Source organism: Ictalurus punctatus, chromosome 19 (genome assembly GCF_001660625.3).
Source record: "Ictalurus punctatus breed USDA103 chromosome 19, Coco_2.0, whole genome shotgun sequence".
Taxonomy (NCBI): domain Eukaryota; kingdom Metazoa; phylum Chordata; class Actinopteri; order Siluriformes; family Ictaluridae; genus Ictalurus; species Ictalurus punctatus.
Genome location: NC_030434.2, coordinates 8,842,405 through 8,863,082, shown reverse-complemented (window position 1 = coordinate 8,863,082; position 20,678 = coordinate 8,842,405). Strand labels below are relative to the sequence as shown.

Below are 20,678 nucleotides of genomic sequence, written 5' to 3'. Positions count from 1 at the left end.
GACCTTTAAGCACGTTTAAAGCAACAACCATGCCTTTGATTTTTTTTTTTTTGAAGTTTGATTTATTTATTTTTTTTCAGTATTACAGGGTGTCCCAAAAGTCTCCATACTTTTAGCAAAAGGTCTCCCGAAACTTTTCACTCTTAATTTATATTATATTTATTTTTTCAGATAGCGTTTAAGAATGCCTTTGACAAGAGAAGAACGTATTGAAATGGCTCTCACGGCTGGATCGGGAAGCTGCCGCTAGGGTGCGATGGACTTTAACAGGAAACATGGCGAGCACGTCGCACACGACACTGTCGCCAAACTTATCAACAAATTCAAAAAGACTGGAAGTGTTGCAGTCCCACCAAGACGTCATCCACGAACATTCACCGATGAAGACACACACAGCCGACGTAGTGCTGGCAAACATAGTCCCCTGTGTACTGTATGGAAACTTTTGAGACACACTGTATTTCTGTGCTATAATACACACAAATGATTTGAAGACAAATATGGTTTATTATAGCGCCATTTTGTTCCTGACATATAATACATATGAGGAAGCATTTGCAACTATACATAGAGTATGTAAAAAAAAAAAATGTTTGAATGATATAGCTTTCTTAATCTTTTAACTTCAGAGTTAATGCAATAAATGGTGCATTAATTAACACGGGCGTACATAAACATTCATACTGGAACTTTCTCTGATCTACACAAACAAAGTTCACAAATATTGTAATCGTACGCAGCTTTCCACCTTCACAATGCCAATTTTTATGTCCTTAAGTCTATCTGCATTTATAAGCTAAATTATAGAACTGTATCTCGAGGCAAAATGGTTGTCACACTTGGATCCATGTGGATCCATATAAAGGAAAGTCTGTAACTGAGCCATGAGTCCAAAAACAGCAAGCAATATGCGACTAGAGAAATCCACAACAAGCTTTATAAAGCTGAAGTATGGAACAGCATCCAGATGTGCTCATGACACTCATGTCCTGGAAAACCTTCATGACTTTGTTACAAAACAGTCTGTGCACAGATCAGATCCACAGCCGAAGAGCCTCCAAACAGTTCTCCGACTCAGTCAACCTGAAACAAAACAGGTTCTCATTTAAAATACGAGGAGGGTAAACATCACTGCATTTTTAATCATTCTTATGACTTCAACGATATTTAGTCGTTCTAACACATAAACACAATGTAATGCCGTTAAACCACCAGATTCACAGAACACGCCCAGATTATACTGTTATTACTTTAGAAGAAGTCACAGTTACATCACAGCACAGTGAAATGATTTTCTTTGCATATCCCAGCTTGTTAGGAAACTGGGGTCAGCTATGATACAGCACACCAGAAGCGATGGGGATTAAGGGCCATGCTCACAGGCCCATCAGTGGTACTTTAGCAGTGCTTTAGCTTGAATCCCCAGCCTTCTGAGCAGTAACCCAGAGCCTTTGTTCACTGAGCCACCGCTGCCCCCTTTTTTAAACCATTTTATGCTCATGTCTATCCATTTCAACCAAATTATGATGTAAGGAATAGCACATGGCAAACCGTCATTATGAAAATGATTGATTATCATTCCAATGTGTAATTATTCACTTATACCAAAGTGAGTTGCCAAGGATTACAGTGTTTGATTTATTAATAAATGACATGATAATGATAATCAAGTTAATGATTTCAATCTTAAGATTTAATATCCTTGAGACAAGTTAGTTCCTGTTATCGGTTACACGATAGCCGCAGCAAACAGTCATTTACTCAACAGCACTTTCTCATTCTCTCTCATCGTTGTACAGAGAAGCTGGAAAACGTAAACTTCTCAGTCCTGAAGTGTCACGTGACGGAACGGGCAGACAGATGCAAACGCAGGTAGAGGTGATTATTAAGATCAAGGCAGACAAATCCAAAACATAGGCAAAAATCAGATCTAGTAAACAGGCAAAAGGTCGAGCAATCAACATACAATATATCAAAGTAAGTAACAGTTACTTGTCCAGACTTTTGTTGCCCCCGTCCCATCTTTTTTGAGATGTGTTACGGCTATCAAATTCAAAATGACCTTGTTTTTTTTCTTAAAATGGTACATTTACTCCGTTTAAACATTTGATATGTTTTCTATGTTCTATCGTGAATATCACATGGGTTTATGAGATTTGCAAAATCATTGCATTGTTTTTATTTACATGTTACACAGCGTCCCAACTTTTTTGGAATTGGAGTTGTATGAAATCTAATCTTGTCTTGTCTTGTCTTGTCTTGGCTTGTATGGGGGCATGGTGGCTAAGTGGCTTACACCTCCAGGGTTGAGGGTTCGATTCCTGCCGCTGCCCTATGTGTGTGTGCGGAGTTTGCATGTTCTCCCCGTGCTGCGGGGGTTTCCTCCCGGTACTCCGGTTTCCTCCCCAGGTCCAAAGACATGCATGGTAGTCTGATTGACATGTCCAAAGTGTCCGTAGTGTATGAATGGGTGTGTGAGTGTGGACTGTGATGGATTGGCATGCTGTCCAGGGTGTCCCCTGCCTTGTGCCCCATACCACTTGGGATAGGCTCCAGGTTCCCTGTGACCCAGTAAGGATACACAGTACAGAAAATGTATGGAGATTATATTATATTATATTATATTATATTATATTATATTATATTATATTATATTATATTACTGTAGCAGATTGATATTTAGGTTAGCTTCACCTCTTTACATAATTAAGGGTAGAAAAATCATTCTTGCACATATTGTAATATATTCTACCCTCTTTGTAACATGTGGAGTGGACTAACATTCCCCACTGTCACCAAGATTAATGAGTCACTAATTTAAGAATTATTAGCTTTTCTTTCTTTCTTTCTTTCTTTCTTTCTTTCTTTCTTTCTTTTTTGCTACAGCAAGCAAAATAAGCACACTTTTCTGTAAGGCATCTTTATAATTTATACTGTACTGGTAAAAACATATTTTCATACATGCTACGAGGACAGTTAGACTAAGCGCATCGCTGGAGTTATGAAAGACACTACAAATAACAACAACATGCTTAATCAGGGCTTACAAATCACTTTGCTCTGAAATCAATCTGAAATCGCTTTTGTTCTTGTGCTCCAGCCCTAATATACAGTAATGTTACAACAAAATGTACGGAAATTCTTAATTTAATATATTTTATGTAGAGATAGTTTAATAAACTAGTAGGTTTGGAAAGCTATTAAACCCAGCAGCTGGGTTTGTGTTGATAAGGACACACTTACTGTTTATGCTCCCAGATGTATCTATGAAATATCCCGTAATCATTAAATAAAGGTTATAACGGCTAAAATAATTTCAATTTTAGATGTTACTTGGTTGTCAATAGACAACTGTTGAAAAATGCAGACACACTAACTAAACACCTATCCGTGGTCTGGGTTAGCTAAGCAATCTGTTTGTTTGTTTTGCAGCACAAAAAGAAACCGGTTCGATTATCTTTCCAATGCATAACGATTTAACATAATGAAGTTTTACATTGAGAAAACATTTAGTAAGCGTAATTTACATTCTTTCTTCGTAAATGAACAGAAGCTGTACTAGATTACAGCCTATGGTGTGTGTGTGTGTGTGAGTGTGTGTGTGTGTGTCCAAAAACATTTGGTGGTTTGAAGTAAGACATAAACTATAAGCTAGTGAGCTACAAGGAATGAAAGAATATTATATTAATCATGAACAGATTTCAAATGAGTGTTTGTGTTTTGGAATAATTAATGATGATGATGTTTTCTGTTGTGTTTTTGCTTCTAGCTAAATTCTGTTTATTTCCAGTTTTCAGTTGTTGTTTTTTTTTACACACAGTGCTGATCTATTAGAGGACTGCACACCTGCAGGGTTTACACTGTTTAATCCTCTGAGAAGAAAAGCCTCGGCAAGAAGCAACTGGGGAGGATACAGCTTTATCACTGGCCAGAAGCTAGTCAGCTATTTACGTAGATAATGAACACCAACTTTAATCATCATCATCATCATCATCATTATTATTTTTATTTATTTATTTATTTGTAATAATAATAAATATTATTAAAGTCTGCTCACTCAAATTAATTCACCTGAAAAGATATAATCAGTCTTCTTATACCAGACAATAAAAGAATATTTATATGGTTGGTCATATATTTTATTTTATTTTTACTTTATTTATTTGTGTCTAACAGTGGGCTTGCAGAGGCAACGTGAACATCCATGTGCAGAGGTTTTAATCACAAAACTCAAAACAACCAATAGCAAAGTAAAATAAAATCTGCTGCAAAATCCAATAAATAAATAAATAAATAAATGGGGTGGGTCAAGGTCAATACACAAAATATCAGAGATCATATCAAGACACAAGGGCAAGACAGAAGGTCAAACTCAAAAGATCTATACAGAAAGTAATGACTAAGAACTTACAAGAGAGATAAGCAAGTGGCAAGACTTCATGTATTTAAAAAAGTTATATATATATATACACATACAGGACATATAGAACGAATGAAACAAGGAAGTGTCCTACAATTCAGAGAGGGTTCCCCCTGGTGTTCTGGAGGGGAAATGTCCACGCTGGATGTTACAGTGTCTTTGACATATACTCAAAGGCTTGCCTGTTTTCTTTAATGTTACAGATGTATGACATTCCCAAAATTAATAATTAATCTGTACATATTTCCAGACCTGTAGTATTGCTTCGTTACTTTCATACAGATTATTATTATTCAGCGTCGAACATCAGTCTTCAGATCCATATCATCTTTGTAAAGCTCATTTAGAAAGAGTTTAGGAGTAGTTGTTCGAGCTTTCGTGTGACGCGCTTGCTGTGGTGCCACGATTCATCAAAAATATATTCAGAAACTGTGAGATGTGAGACGCATATTGAGTGAAACGTTTGCTGTTGAGTGTTCAGCTTTTCGGTGGATTCTCATGTTTTGCAATTTAGTTTTGCAGGAGTGTTCTAACACACATGCAGTCAGTGCTCAGCAGCGGTACCTAAAGACATGCAGGTACAGGGGGGAAAAAATCACTGTGTATCATGGACAGGAAATACACAATTTTTTGACCATCTCTTAATGTATTGTGAAGTGCAGTCTGACCTGTATCTGGTTTCAATTCGCTACCAAAGCTGATCACGGTCAGAAGAGATCTGTCCCAAAGGTTACATCGGAAATTAAAGGAGGAAACAGCATTAGTTTAATATTTCATACAGAATGAAAGAAATGCCGCCTTTTGAGGTTTATGTGTTTTACCACCGGATCAATATAAAACCACCACGAACAACGGCTGAAGAGTTTTCGGCTGTTTAAGACTCCTTGGATCAATAATTAGGCTCCAGACAGGTTTGGTGTGGCAGCTTAAATAATTGATATAATGTGGACAGAGGCGAGCAGGAGTGAAGCCATACAGTCATCATAACCAGGACAAGGGCATTGGCATCAGCTTACTATTAAAAGGTTCTAATTAAAGCTGGTGTGTTGGCTTATTGGTCATGTGAAGGTGTAAGATTGTTGTGGTGACAGGATGCCTGCCTTATCTAATGTCATTAAGATGACTAAAAGCTTCACACTGTCACTAAGGTCAGAACGGATTAACATGTTGGCAGCAGATGTGCATTTATGCTGATTTGTTTGAGATCTTTCCTCCGAGTGGTTAAGATTAGGGTATGTGGAATAATAAAAAAAGAAAATGAACAAAGTTCCTGTAGCAATCGAGTACAAACTACTAGGCAGAGTTAAGTTAAGGTTAGTCCTAAATCACGTGTACACCACAGCAATTTGCCAACAATTCCAATTTTATATTTATTAATGAATGACACATCACACTTTTTAACTGTTTATAGTTACAGCCGAGGTCATAGGTTTACATACGCCTTGCGGAATCCGCAAAAATTTATTTTAATAAATAAAAATGTAAAAAATGCTAACTATTACAAAAGGTGCAAACGTTCACTGATGCTCAGGAAAGCAACGCACTACATTAGACATGATAAAATCGATCACCACCTTTTTGAGATTTGAGAATACCTTTGTGCTGTGGTATATTTAATGTACTGTTGTGCTTGAAAGTTTGTGAACCCTTAAGAATTTTCTATATTTCCGTATAAGTATGATCTCAAACATCATCAGAGGTTCTGAAAGTAGATAAAGAGAACCCAATTAAACAATTGAGACAAAAATATTATACTTGGCCATTTATTGATTGAGGAAAATGATCCAGCGTTACATATCTGTGAGAGGTAAAAGTATGTGAAGCTTTGCTTTGAGTATGTGGTGTGACCCCCTTGTGCAGTAATAACTGAAACTAAACGTTTGGGGTAAGTGTTGATCATCCTGCACATCGGTCCGTTCCTCAGTACAGAACAGCTTCAGCTCTGGGGTGTTGGTGTGTTTCCTCACATGAACTGCTTGCTTCAGGTTCTTCCACAACATTTCCACTGGATTAAGGTCAGGACTTTGACTTGACCGTTCCAAAACATTCACTTTATCCTTCTTTAACCGTTCTTCATGCCATACTTTCTCTTGAGATTCAGATCATGGACAGGTGTCCTGGCATTTTTTCTTTAGAATACACTGGTATAGTTCAGAATTCATTGTTCCACCAATGAAGTTCTAGAAACGTAGTCGTAAGACAGGCAATGGTCAAGCGATCGGACGAACAACACAAACGGCGTCAGGCAGAGAGCGTAGTCGAAACCGGAAACAAGGGTCGAGGATAACGAGAAGACTAACTAACTAGATAGGCTTGGTAATGCAGAGAAACGAGTTGACTGAACGTATACTTCGCATTGACTCTAGGTGAATGACATCCCTAAGTACTAGCGATGAGAGTGTGTGTGTGTGATTGGTGCCAGGTGTGTCTGATCAGAACTCCGGGGATGGTGAGCGCATGCGTGCATGAGAAGTGAGTGTTGCATCTTGGGAAATTGCGTTCTGATCTGACTGAGCTGTGACAGATGGAAAGTCTTCGTGTCCCAGATGCAGCAAAACAGGCTCAAACCATGACACTACCACCACCATGTTTCACAGATGGTATAAGGTTCTCATGCTGGAATGCAGTGTTTTCCTTTCTCCAAACATAACGCTTCTCATTTAAACCAGAAATTCTATTTTGGTCTCATCTATTAGCCTTCTGGCTTGTCCACGTGATCTTTAAATACTGAGCAGTGGGTTTCTCTTTGTAACCCTGCCACGCACACCATCGTTGTTCAGTGTTGTTTTAAAAATGAAATCTGTGCTATGACCATAAGGGGGTCCTTGAAATTCTGCAACTGTGCGTACAATGAGCTTGAGAACTCCTGATATAGAACACCATGGGTGACAAAATCATCTGTAAACAAAATCCCTTAATATCTCTCTCTCTCACACACACACACACACACACACACACACACACTCACTGATTCCCTTTGCAGAGTCTAGGCATATGTTTTCTTTTAATCATCATATCTAAACTTTCTAATCTATTTTCCTGGTATAAGATGCTATCATGAACTTGTATTTAAAACACTTGCTAAATGGTGCTTGTTCTTATTGGACAGTTGTGTAACTAACTCAGAACTACCCTTGGCAGCAAGTCAAAATTTTCACTACTCACACACAATTAGGTGAAATGTTTTTGTTTTGTTTTTTTACATTATAGAAGATTACAAAAACATGTGCAGACACTTCACCAAAAATTCTATCCTTCTAATAACTGAATGCAATAAAGGGTTTATTTGTAATATTCAACAATAACTATATGAGGTCTATCGAATATCATGATATATGAAGCGAAAGGAATAAAACAAGGTTGGGCGTGCTGATATAGGAAAATAAACAGTGACTGAGTGTGACGTGTTTTATTCCTCTTACACCACACTAATTTACTAACAATTATAATTTCGAGTTAGTTCCTACTGTCCCTTATGTTAAAGCAGCTAAAAACAGTCTATTTTTTGCTTCCACTTAAAGGTAATAATATTATTATTAATATTAATAAAGCTAAAACCTACTGATATTTACAGAGCACCGATGTGTAGAGCCTTCCATCAAGTTTTAATAAACATCTCCTTAAGAAAAACAGAATAATATCAAAGATTAAATGTTTTGGGGTTTTTTTCCTCGATCAATTTATTATTAGATTTATATTATGTAGACGATCCAGCATACAAATCCCGGTGTGTCATATCATATATATTAGAACAAGTGCATTAATATAAACCTGTGATTTGTTTTGAAGCTGGAATTACTGTCAGACCCGCAGTTATATAAAATGAATCAGCGGCTTTTGAACAACCTGGACTCGAGAACAGCGCTGTGGTATAAAACTATAAAACTACTGGCAAATGACTTATAGTGAAAGTGTAGATATCTTGTGAAACAAGACTGTTGGTATGAAGAGTCCTCACACACCTTTGTGGTCTTGATCTTGTTCCCTGTGGCGCAGCTCCAGCCTTTAAGATCAGGCAGAACTTTACACTCCTCTCCATCCAGGCAGGGTTGCATCTGACACCACCACTTCTGCTCCACTATGGAGGCTGTAGGAGGATAAAAGACCTCTCTCAATCCAAATGCTGATTCGTAGATACGAATCACAATACAAGATGATGTGACTTGATGGGAGAACATCGATATTTTGAGTGGTTTTCTGGCTGCGATTGAGGTGAAATGATTTCCATGCCTTAAATGTATTCTTTACAGCTACCTAGAGCCTGGAACACTTCATGACATGATTTACATTAAAGGAGATGGTATTAGCTTTCTAGCTTTCAATGATTCACATTAGAGAAATATAAGCCCTTGCAATAGACCATTGTCTTGCATAGATGGGAGTAAAAGGGGCAATATCTAAATATGTAGTGGAGATAATGAAAAGGTTAAGCACTGATCGTTTTGTCAAGATTTCCTGCAGTGAGCACATTAGCGCTATGCTTTAATTTGCAGGGAATGTCAGACACAAAATGTCATTGAATAGGTCAGACAGCACTGAGGGGCCCATCTGGGTGCTCTCGGGTAGCTTAATTCTCTGATTTCCTCTATTTTATTACATCTCAACTATACTAGGGCACATAGGAGTCAAAGTAAAATAGGTGCCAACTTCAACTGTCCTTTTTAACAGTTACACACGTTTCACAGTGGATTACGGTGTGACCAGAGCTTTTATCGTCAAATATATGCATGCAATGGCAAACTAATGATCTCTTTTAATAATAATACTAATATGTTTTATTTATATAGCGCCTTTCCGGAGCTCAAGGACGCTTTACTATGTCAGTACAATAAAACATAAACAATGAACAATCATGGACAAACACAAAATGAGCAAGAGTGAGCAATCAAACACAGGAAATGAACAACACAGTACAGTATGCAACACATTAGGAGAAATAACATTGAGAAAACTGATATATTTGAGTTGGGATTTGAACTCGGAGATGGATGTGATGCTGCGAAGAGTCAGAGGGAGTGAATTCCAGATGTTAGGTGCTACAAGACTGAAAGACCTGCCACCCATAGTGGAGAGACGAGATCTAGGGACAGAGAGGAGTCCGAGCCCAGAGGACCTGAGCGGGCGGGTCGGGTTGTAGGCGAGAAGCCGTCCACTAAGATTATAAGGTGCCAAACGGTGAAGTGATTTAAATGTAAGAAGAATTATTTTATATCTAATGCGAAATGAACCCGGTAGCCAATGCAGTTCAGACAGGATTGGAGTAATGCGAGCTGAGGGCTTGGTATAGCAGCAGAGTTCTGAATATATTGCACCCTAACAATTGAATTAGCAGGTAAACCAATAAGGAGAGCATTGCAATAATCAAGACGTGAGGATATAAACGCATGAACCGGTGTTTCAGCGTCTTTGAGGCTAATGAAGGGACGGAGGCGAGCAATTTTAGAAACGGAGTTTATATGAGCTTCAAAGGTGAGGGAGGGATCAAAGATGATGCCTTCATTTTTTTTACAGTGTTCGATGGTTTAATGAGAGTACTATCAATGTCATAAGTAAGGTCATAAAGGATATTTTTGGTAAGAGTTTGTGATCCAATAATAAGGATCTCAGTTTTGTCCAAGTTCAGTTTTAAAAAGTTAGAGTTAAGCCATCCTTTTATTTCTTTTACACATGCTGAAAGTGGTCTGGCGAGTGGGAGCAGCTCTACAAGCTGTAAAGATTTTGATTTTATACTGATATTCTCAAATTCTTGAATTTTCCAGGGGGATGTAAACTTGTAAATTGTTACTATTTTGTTTAAAGATTTTATATTTTTCATTTATTACTACCCTTCAGAAGCTACATAATATATTTACATGCTTCCCAGAAGACAAAACTTACACTTAACGATCATCCTGTTCAAAAGTTTACACCCCCCCGGCTCTTAATGTATCCTGTTGCCTTCTTGATCATTAGTGAATGTTTGCAGCTTTTGTAATAGTCGTGTGCGAGTCCCTCAGTCGTCCTCAGCGTGAAAAGATGGATCTCAACATCATACACTGTTAGAAAGAGGTCAAATATGCCGAAGATGCTGGAAAAGTAAAGAGTGTGCAGGACCTGGAGGATTTTTCTGAAGAACAGTGGGCAGTTTAACTGCTCAGGACGAACAAGGGACTCGTGAACGACTCTCACAAAACATAAACACAGTCGCTGATCGTCCCGGTAACGACACACGGGATTAATAATCAAGCGCGTGTAAACTTTTGAAATGATTCGTTTGAGTAAATTCAGTGATTATTGTGTACTATATGTAAACATCTGTTATGTGAAATACCTCATTCAGGGCAGAACTAAATAAACAACAAAATACCATTTTTATGATCATTCTTTATTTTTTTACTTATTAATATTTTGCAGATTCTGCAAGGTGTATGTAAACTTATGACCTCAACTGTACCAGATGTTCTTACAGTCACAAATCTATCACGAATCTTTGGGGGGTAAATCCCTGTATGCGAGATATATACATCATCTACATACATTCATTCTTCAATATAATTTGCAAACTACTGTGACACCCAGGAAAGAAGGGGTGTTTTAGCATCAAATGTGTTATACAGTACGTCCCTGTTGGAACAAAATCATGCTTCTATAAATAATCAGAAGGAAAACAAGCATCAGGAAAGCACTTGCACATTAGACAGGCGACTTTCACACATCTGAATACATTTTTAGCATCCAATCTCCACCAGCTAACCAATGTATATATAATTTCACTTGTTTCATTGTAGCAAAATTAGCTCCACTGCCATTTATACTTGATGTGACAAGTAATAAGTAAATGAAAAAAATCTTTAAAAATTTTTAAATCTAGACTGGTAGAATCTGAACTAGTTCATTTATTCAATCATTTACAGTTACTACTTCATCCTAGTTGTGGTGGATCTGGAGGCTATGCTGGGAATACTGGGCGTTAGACAGGGTTCAATGCATGGATCTGGGAGAAAAGCAGAAAAACCAGAGGAAAAATAGACACAGTGGGAGAACATCCAAAACTAAACACAGACAGTAAGCATTGAGCATTGAGGTAGCAACACTTCCAACTGCCCCACTATGCCACCGGAAACTAAACTACATATGACTAATTTCATATACATGCGTGTCCAGTTTCTAGTACGTGGTTTTCATGATTCATTCAAAATGTTGGAGGTCCAAAAGGTCAGATTGTGAAGTGATGAACCAAATACTAAGAAACTCTGAAATCCACGTCTATATTTATAAGATTCTACTTTTCACTCAAGTTGTTGTAAATAATATTGTTCGTAATGAAAACCTTTGTGTTAACTTGAATAAGAATGCCAAACATAAGCATTTTCAATAGTGCTCTCAGACTTTCGGACCCCGGTGTATATTTGTAATATATTTATATTTACAGATGTACACAGAACAGAGTGCTTCACCAACAGCGAAGAGAAATTCTGGAAAGTTTCCAAAACTGTGACTCTGATGAAACTTTATGTCCTTCATCAGAAATGTTTCAACCTCTATTAACAATGTATACGCCTAGTTATAGGTAGTTTTGAAAAATAATTATACAGTTGTGGTAGTATAAAAGCAAAAAAATCTGTGTGTTTGTGTATATATATATATATATATATATATCATAATTTTTAAATCCCAGAACATACCATCTACACAGGAAGGTGCTGCTCGTGTGGTTCCAGCCACTTGTCCTGGAAAGCAGGAGCATTTGACAGTCTGAGAACGTTCCTCTATCTTGTTCTTATTGCAGCATCGATGTAATGCTACAACTTCACATGTTCCTGTCCTGACATGGTGAACTGTTGAATGAGAGGACACAGTGACACAGAGAAACTCATATAGTTGATACATTTTTATCTACTCTACAGTAAGGATATAGCGATATATGAATATAGCCTTATCCATATTAACATTTCTTTACAATGAGTAAGGATAAAACCCAAGTATGACACCATTCCAGACTTTCTTTTAAATAATAAAGCTTTTCGATCAGGGTAGCCACAAGTTTCAGGTTGTTCTTTCAAATAAATTAGGGTAGCCTGACTGATAAAGTGGCACTTCGACTTTTATTTGGTATTACCTGGGGCCATTTTCTGTAAAAAGAGTTTCAGAAAGCAGTTTGTCATTCATTAAATGACCATTGGTACGTTTTATAGATATACAGTACATCATCATTTCCAAATTATACCCCCTAGTGAAACCCATAGGAATAAATCCATTCAATCCCATTTTGATTCTAAACTCTCTTCTTTGCTGAATGTCCGTCGTGTCATGCTTTGTCTCGTTGTGCCCAGATCCATGAGCAATTACAGACAATATCTATGACAAGGATGCATACGTATATAATATAGTAAATATATGTTGTTCTCTACATGAATAGCACAAAACTAAGTGCTAACTTATTAACGGATTTTCAGCAGATATCTAGGAAACACAAGTCAAGATGAAAACTAAGGCAGAAAGACTTAAAAGTCAACATGCCACAGTGTAATAAGGAGACTGTCGAAATATCTGTTAACTGTAGCGATTGAACCGGTTATTTTTCTACGATTTATACAACGATACCGTATTATGATATCCTTCGCATTATGAAATTATGCTAAACATGATACATACTGTACTGTATATCATGTTTAGCATTTCTTTTGTTATTTCAAGCCTCTATTGGCAGTTAATTTGGCTTATTTCTGTCAGATATAGGCAGAGACAGACGCACGTGCAGGTTGATGTTTATTAAACACTCTAGCAAACAAATCCAAAATCTATTAAATGTCCAAAGTCAAAAAAAAAAAAAAAAAAACAGACAAAAGTCAGGCAATCAGCATACGGGCAGGACTTGACAAATCCTAGACGGGACTAGACAATTGACAGCGGAACAAAAAGCTTAGTAATGACACTAGGAACATGAGATGAGACTTCGCAAAGTGTGTGTGAAAATCCATTTATACAACAGTTAGTTCTGGTCAACGAATTAGATTAGGCGAGAAGTGTTCCATGACTGCTTAACTACACTGAGCTGTAACAGCGTTTCATTGTTTGTAGCTGTCTTTCTTCACAAAATTCATTTGCAAAACTCCACTTCCTAGTTTAAAACAGTTAGTACACGTGAGCTAGCTAGCCAGATTGCTGACGAGCTATAAAGTGAGTCCAAGTTCTTCGGGATCTAATTCCACTAGCGGAGCAAAGAATGAACATTAAAACTATTGTGTCCGAAATGTCAGTTACTGGATATTCATTTCTGACTTTATTTATTAATAAAAAGTAAAAATAAAAAATCATGATAAGATAGAATTATAACGCTTCATGGGGGGCACGGTGGCTTAGTAGTTAGCATGCTTCCCTTGCACCTCTGGGTTTAGGGGTTAATTCTGGCCTCCATCCTGTGTACGTGGAGTTTGCATGTTCTCCACATGCGTTGTAGGCTGATTGCATTTCCGAATTGTCCGTGGTGTGTGAGTGTGTGTGAGATTGTGCACTGCGATGGGTTGGCACCCTGTCCAGTGTGTCCTCCCACCTTGTGCCCCGAGTCCTCTAGGATAGGCTCCAGGCTTGCCGCGACCCTGTGTAGGATAAGCGGTACATTTGTGTCATGTTTTGTCTCATTGTGCCCAGATCCATGAGCAACTGTAGTTAATATCTATGTCAAGGACTCATACATGTATAATAGAGTAAATATATAAAGCTCTCTGAATGAGTACAGGAAGTGGATGGATGGATATCACTTGGTAAGATCTAATGTTTTGTACTCCAGGAGTTTCCCGAATAGAATTTAAGGAGAAATTCTTAGCTAGGAAGGTTTTAGTTCTACCTTGGAGAATCCTTAGTGATTAAAACTGATTAAAATGTTTAATTTTATATGGGCCTTCTATACCAGTGTAAACAGGGTAAATGGGAATAGTTGGTGTCCATAATGAAAGATTAGCATTCTGATGATCCTGACCTCTGGTGGTGTGTTCTGTAGCTGTACCTGTCATACACTGCAATGAATGGAGGAAGTATAAAAGAAGTTAAAGGAGCACTTAGAGTTAAAAGTGCTGTGTTGTCTTTTTTATTTACTTCTCGGTTTTTATGTGGTTGACTCCCTCAGTATTGTCTGAATTATTTAAAGGCAGTGTATGTCTGGGCACTGTTAATTGTGTGTGACATTTCCATGAGGTTCCCTCCTCCTGTGGATGCATTTTTTGTTTCCACCTAATGTAGTAAACAACTAATTAAGAGTGTTTGGATACCTGCCTTCGCACTGTTCTATAGCAGTGCAGACAAGCTTATCTAATTACACTGCATTTTCATGACTAATAAATAGGGTTTCATTTATTAAATTATAATAAATGATACCGGAATGTCTTCAGTAGAGGCGTATATAGTTCTCCTCTCCATTATTATTGAAATCGCTTTGCTGTAAACATTCTCCCAAGAGCTCTCTAACATCCCTCATCATAGCTTAATGTATAACGTGAGTTGGTGACATTTAGAAATGTTCAGCAGAGTCTATCAGCGCAATTAATAATCTGACTTTTAACACATATGATCATGGATCATTTTTATATTATTATCATCCATCCATCCATCCATCCATCCATTTTCTATACCGCTTATGCTATAGGGTCGTGAGAATCGAGCCCCGTGCTAACCACTGAGCGACCGTGTGCCCTATATTATTATCATCCTCAATATAATCTATAGTTAGAGTGTTAACCTTGCTAGGAGTGGAGAGAAAATTAAATCAGTGCAAGGCAGAAAGAGGTCTGTGTTATGGGATTTTATCAGTTTTAATCAGTTTCGGTTGTCTCTGAACCCACTTCTCTTGAAGGCTGTACTGGTTACTTTGAAGAACGGAAGAACTACAGAAACTAGCCCACACGTTCTCCCAGCACATTCTAAATATGAGCCTGAACTGAGACACTAAAGTCTTAGAGAGGCATTATTTGCTTTCTGAGCTTTCTGAACTCTATTAGTGGAAACATGCACAGGGAGGAAGAGAAGTAACACTGAGCAATGTGTTATTTCGGGTACTGTTTCCTTCTGTGTAAAGATAAGGTCACCATCTCCTCCAGAGGTCTGAAGTGTTCATTCACAGGTACGACCGAACAAACAGATGAGCGGAGTGGCTCTGCATGTCTAATCTAACTGTTATGTATTGAAGCATTTGGAGATGGAGATGGAGGGCACTTTTGGAGGATGAACAACGCAATGTTTTTTTGATAATTTGACAGCCAAAATCACCCCCATATTCCCCAACACATTTTATATGTGCGCCTGAAAGGAGTCGGGAGGCACAGATTTGAGCAAAGGCTGCTTGGACTTTAATTTGAGCAGAAGCGAAAAACAAGCTACCAACGCGGATGATTACGGCTTACAGCTCATGGAAATCAAAAATCCAGTTTCTAAAAATATTAGAATAAAGAATGTCTGTAATTAATGCAATATTCATGTTAAACCCCTTGAATTGAAGCTGAAAATCCACACTTCAATCACATCTTGATTGCTTCATTCAAAATTCACTGTGGTGGTGTACAGAGGCGAAATATACACAAATTGACAAATTGAGTCCCTGTCCAAATACTTATGGACCACGCTGTATGTTTCAGATACATATAGGTCATTCATATATACGTACATATACATATATATACACACACATATATATATATATATATATATATATATATATATATATATACACACACACACACTATATATGTAGTATATTGTAGTATATATATATAGTATATTTAGTGTTAAAGAAAAGATTTAACAAAGAAAGAAAATATTGAAAGAAAGAACAAAGAAAGCGCATACTGTCTGTAGGTTGGACCTTCAGCAGCTCAATATTTGCTGTTTGAATTGCACATATATTCTTCATTTTTCCATTTTGAGTCCAAATCTTCCCTCCAAACATTAAGTGCTCTCTGGAAGCTGTGCCTGACTCGAATGATAATAGATTTACAATTCCAGAAGAAAAAAAAAAAAAAAACCCTGGGGAAATTACAGTGTACCAAAATTATCAGATGGAAATTGAACTCTTGCAAGCTAATTCGATTCCAGGCCCCACTAAGATGATGAGCATCTTGAGGACGAGCGAGCCAAAGCCGCTGCCAGTTTCCTGAATGTGTGCGTCCCTAATTGGGCCAAAAGCTGCCTGGCGGCTGCACATGCACTGAGCTACTGAACTATTCGTCAAGGTAAGCTGGTTTCATATCGCCACAGTGTTGGGGGGGGGCACAATGGTGTACTTCTGCACTGCTGAGAGTGCTCAAAGGACGAAAGGTTTATTTTAAAATACTGTAATCTGTTTTTCCAAACACATTTTACATTTTGCATTCATATACCACATTCTCTTATTTGTAGATGCAGAGTTTATTTTACAGTGTGTACATTCAGGGACAGTAAAGCGAAAAAATTTTAAAAATAAACAACAACAAAAAAAAAAAGTTCTTTGTGACCCAATATATACAGCAAACAATGTTATGTTAAAGTAAATTTTCTTAACAAGCATGCTATAATTAAGCAAATCATAATACAAAAAATAATATGATCTATCTAGTCAGTGAGGTCTGTAAACACGGTGATACATTTGCTAATGAACAAATAATTACTTCAACCCATTTCAAATGACTTCAGGGACAATGTAAGAACATTAGAATGTTCTTTCTGCCACTAGAAAATCCCCACGAGTAATTAAAATACATTTACTGATTTAGTTCATGTATTATTACAACGCAGTTATAACACATTATTAGGCATGCTGCAGGTTGGAATATTATTGTAAACAATTTGTTGCCATCAGAGTTGCATGTCATATCATGTAAATATTAACGACTAACAACTATAGTCATTTCTCAGGCACACCCACAATGCATTTCTGCATTTTATAACAGTCTACTGGACAAGAAAAGCCCACGTTCCCTGATAAAGAAGCATGCTGGCATACAATTAGGGTGTCTTAGTTCCCTGGTACTACAATACCCAGCATGCATTACTCCAATACATCTAATACACCTCTGGAGTGCAGTGTACCAGGAGTGTAAAATAAGAACATGATGAAGCGATTGATGTTGTTTTTCACTGTTTATCAAAAACAAGATGATTCGATTTGAAAAAATATATATATATTAATATGCAACAGGACATTAATCAAAGTGTTACATCGTAAATAGTAAAGACTCACCTGGTTATATATCAGTTTTGTGCTCAATAATGATTGCCTTGGAAGTTTTAATTATTACACGTACACTCACCTTTATGTCCTGCAATGTGGATCGGTGATAGCAAGAGTGTGAGCATGCAGATGAGCAGCAGAACTTGTGTAAAGGTCTTCTGCTTTTGTTTCTTAATCATCCTGGAGAGAGAGAGAGAGAGAGAGAGAGAGAGAGAGAGAGAGAGAGAGAGAGAGAGAGAGAGAGAGAGAGAGAGAGAGAGAGAGGTGTTGGGAAAAGTCAAACCTTAAAGAATCAAGAATCATTCCACTCAGGTGTTCATTGGAAAGTGATCGAAGATCAGAACAAAATGTAATAAAATAAAATAAAAATTTAAAAAGGAAAATAAAGTATCACTAGTTCTAAAGCAATTCAATGTGTCAATGTTAGTTTTATATATATATATATATATATATATATATATATATATATATATATATATATATATATATATATATAAGATGAAACCTGAGATAGTGTGTACTCTGTCACTGTCTTAATAATGAAGTAAAACTATAAGAAGAAATCTCACATTTCTCACAACTCACAAAATTCTTTCAACTGTACAGAACCTAATGGAACTGCTATCACTTATTCCCTTTTTCCACCCAATACATGTTAGCACCACAGGTGCGCTGCACTCTAAATGTTATTGTACCTTCTCCTCATGTCTTACCCAAATATGTAATACCTTCTAATTCAGGTTTTGTTTTTTTATTATTATTCCTTTAGGGAAAACAAATTATTCACCTCAACATAGCACCAACCCCGTACCCAAGCGAATCCTGTTTCATGGTAATATCTAGCGTTCTCAGATATGTTGAATTCTGGGCTCTACTCTGAGAAGACTGTTATATTTTTGCACCTCATGCAAGTGAAAGGTTTTGTCCCTGTCTCGCTGGAGAAAATGAAGTCGTCCTCTAGATTCCTGAGGACGTGTCTAGATTACATATTTTATTACGTAGGTGCCAACAGTTTTTGTACACAACACTCCATTTTAAGATGTGGCTATAATTATTATTATTGACTGAATAAGAAATGACTTTCAGCCTAAATGGGTTTTTTTTATTATTATTTATTTAGATCATCAGACGTTTTTGCCTTTGTACAAATGTGAATGCAATCAGAATGCTAAAATAAATTCAAATATATATATATATATATATATATATATATATATATATATATATATAAATGCTCAGTATACAATGCTTTACTAAATTTCGATTGATTGGTAGTACTTTTATGTATACTAAGAGGAAGAAGAAATAAAGGGAATATGGGCAAGACTTGGGAAGCTAGTTCAGACACTGGAACAAAGAAAGTTTTAGATTGTAGATTGTGTAGCACTTTAGATCAAGCTAGTAAGTGAAATGAGGCTTGTTATGTCTGTCTGCATGGTTTGGTTTTGGTTTTGTTAGGGGTAAAAAGTAAACATCTGTGGAACTGAGACTATGGATGCTAACACAGTTCTGCACAGCCATCAGTCTGTGACAGAGATACATATGACATATAGATATGTAGGAAGATATTATAAACCTTAGGACAGAGGCAATACAATACTCCACAAGGATTTTTCCTTTTTATTTCCTAAAGCGGGCAACTCACTGGCAAGTCATGTAAAGCAATGTTCTTGTTACAAGCTTGAGAAGGAAATCAAAAAATGAACGACTTCGGACACTATTGTCCAAATATTAAATTAGTTCTGTATATGTGCGCAAGAAGGTGTCCAAAACACCTTGTGTCTTTACTTCCTGAGGAGACTGAGGAAAGCTCATCTCAACTTCTATCCCTGTACCATCGAGAGCATACTGACAAAGTACATCTCAGTGTGGCCCAGCAGCTGCTCAGTGTCTGACCAGAAGGCCCTCCAGCGGGTGGTGAAAACTGCCCAACACATCACCACTGCCCAGCTACCTTCCATCAAGGACATTTGAGAGACATCATCTTGGACTGATGACATCATCTTGGACTGATGATGATTGTTCACCCTTTGTTCAGCGCTATCGGCACACAATGGCACTAATTCCCCAACCACAACCAAGTTTTGCACCTTCTTCTACTTGCAGCTTGTATTCATCTATACTGTAGTGTCTTTGGATGCCATTCATTCATGTCATTGGATCCATGTCTACTTATATACCATTCCATTCACACCTTTCGTTCAATTGTACTGTAGTGTCTTTGGATGCCATTCATTGATTCATATCATTAGATTCATGTCTACTCATACAAGCCATTTACACTGCATTGTCACTTGTACATTACAGCTGTCTTACCTCATTTCTTTCTTTACATGCACTATAATATTTTATGCTCCGTTGCTATTTGCACTTCAGATTAGACGCTAACTGCCTTTCAGATACTCTGGACAATGACAGTTAAGGTGAATCTAATTTACTCTAAACTAATCTAATGTAATGTTCTCTCCCTGTCCATGTGGGTTTCCTCCAAGTTCTCTGGTTTCCGCCCGCCTTCTCAAAACGTCAGTAAGTGGTTTGGTTGTAAATGTGAATAAGTGTGTGAATGTGTGTATACATGGTAACCTGTAATGTACTGGCAACCCATCCAGGGTGTATTCCTGCCTCATACCCAGTGTTTCTGGGATCCAAGGCAAGACCCTGACCAGGTTAAAGCAATTACTGAAAGTGAGTGAGAGAGAGAGAGAGCGCGCGATGTGAAAAGGATGATGGACAAATGTAAAATGTTAGTAGTCTACTGAAAAAAAGACTAGAGGTGGAGTTGTTTTGTGTAAACTTTTGAACGGGAGGATCGGTGTAAATTGTTATTATTTTGTCTTCTGGGAAATATGGAAAGAAAAAAAAACTCATGTAACTTCTGAAGAGCAGTACTAAATGAAGAAAAAAAAAACAAGGTTTTTAAACAAAATAATAACAATTTACACAGATCATCCTGTTCAAAAGTTTACACCCCCCTGGCTCTTAATGTATCGTGTTGCCTTCTTGAGCATCAGTGAACGTTTGCAGCTTTTGTAACAGTCGTGTACGAGTCCCTCAGTCGCCCTCGGCGTGAAAAGACGGATC

The 20,678-nt window shown here is 37.3% G+C and overlaps 1 protein-coding gene across 1 annotated transcript in view; it reads right to left on the bottom strand.

Annotated features, from left to right (window-relative positions):
- Positions 1-20,678, bottom strand: part of tafa2 (TAFA chemokine like family member 2) — a 39,898-nt gene continuing 19,220 nt past the window's right edge. Inside the window, exons 2-5 of the mRNA XM_017494022.3 lie at positions 17,677-17,777; positions 12,085-12,237; positions 8,383-8,507; positions 1-1,083 (exon numbers count right to left, since the gene is read on the bottom strand). Of these exons, the coding sequence (XP_017349511.1) occupies positions 1,075-1,083; positions 8,383-8,507; positions 12,085-12,237; positions 17,677-17,776 (387 nt within the window). The 5' untranslated portion in view covers position 17,777 and the 3' untranslated portion in view covers positions 1-1,074. The remainder of the gene's footprint in view (positions 1,084-8,382; positions 8,508-12,084; positions 12,238-17,676; positions 17,778-20,678) is intronic.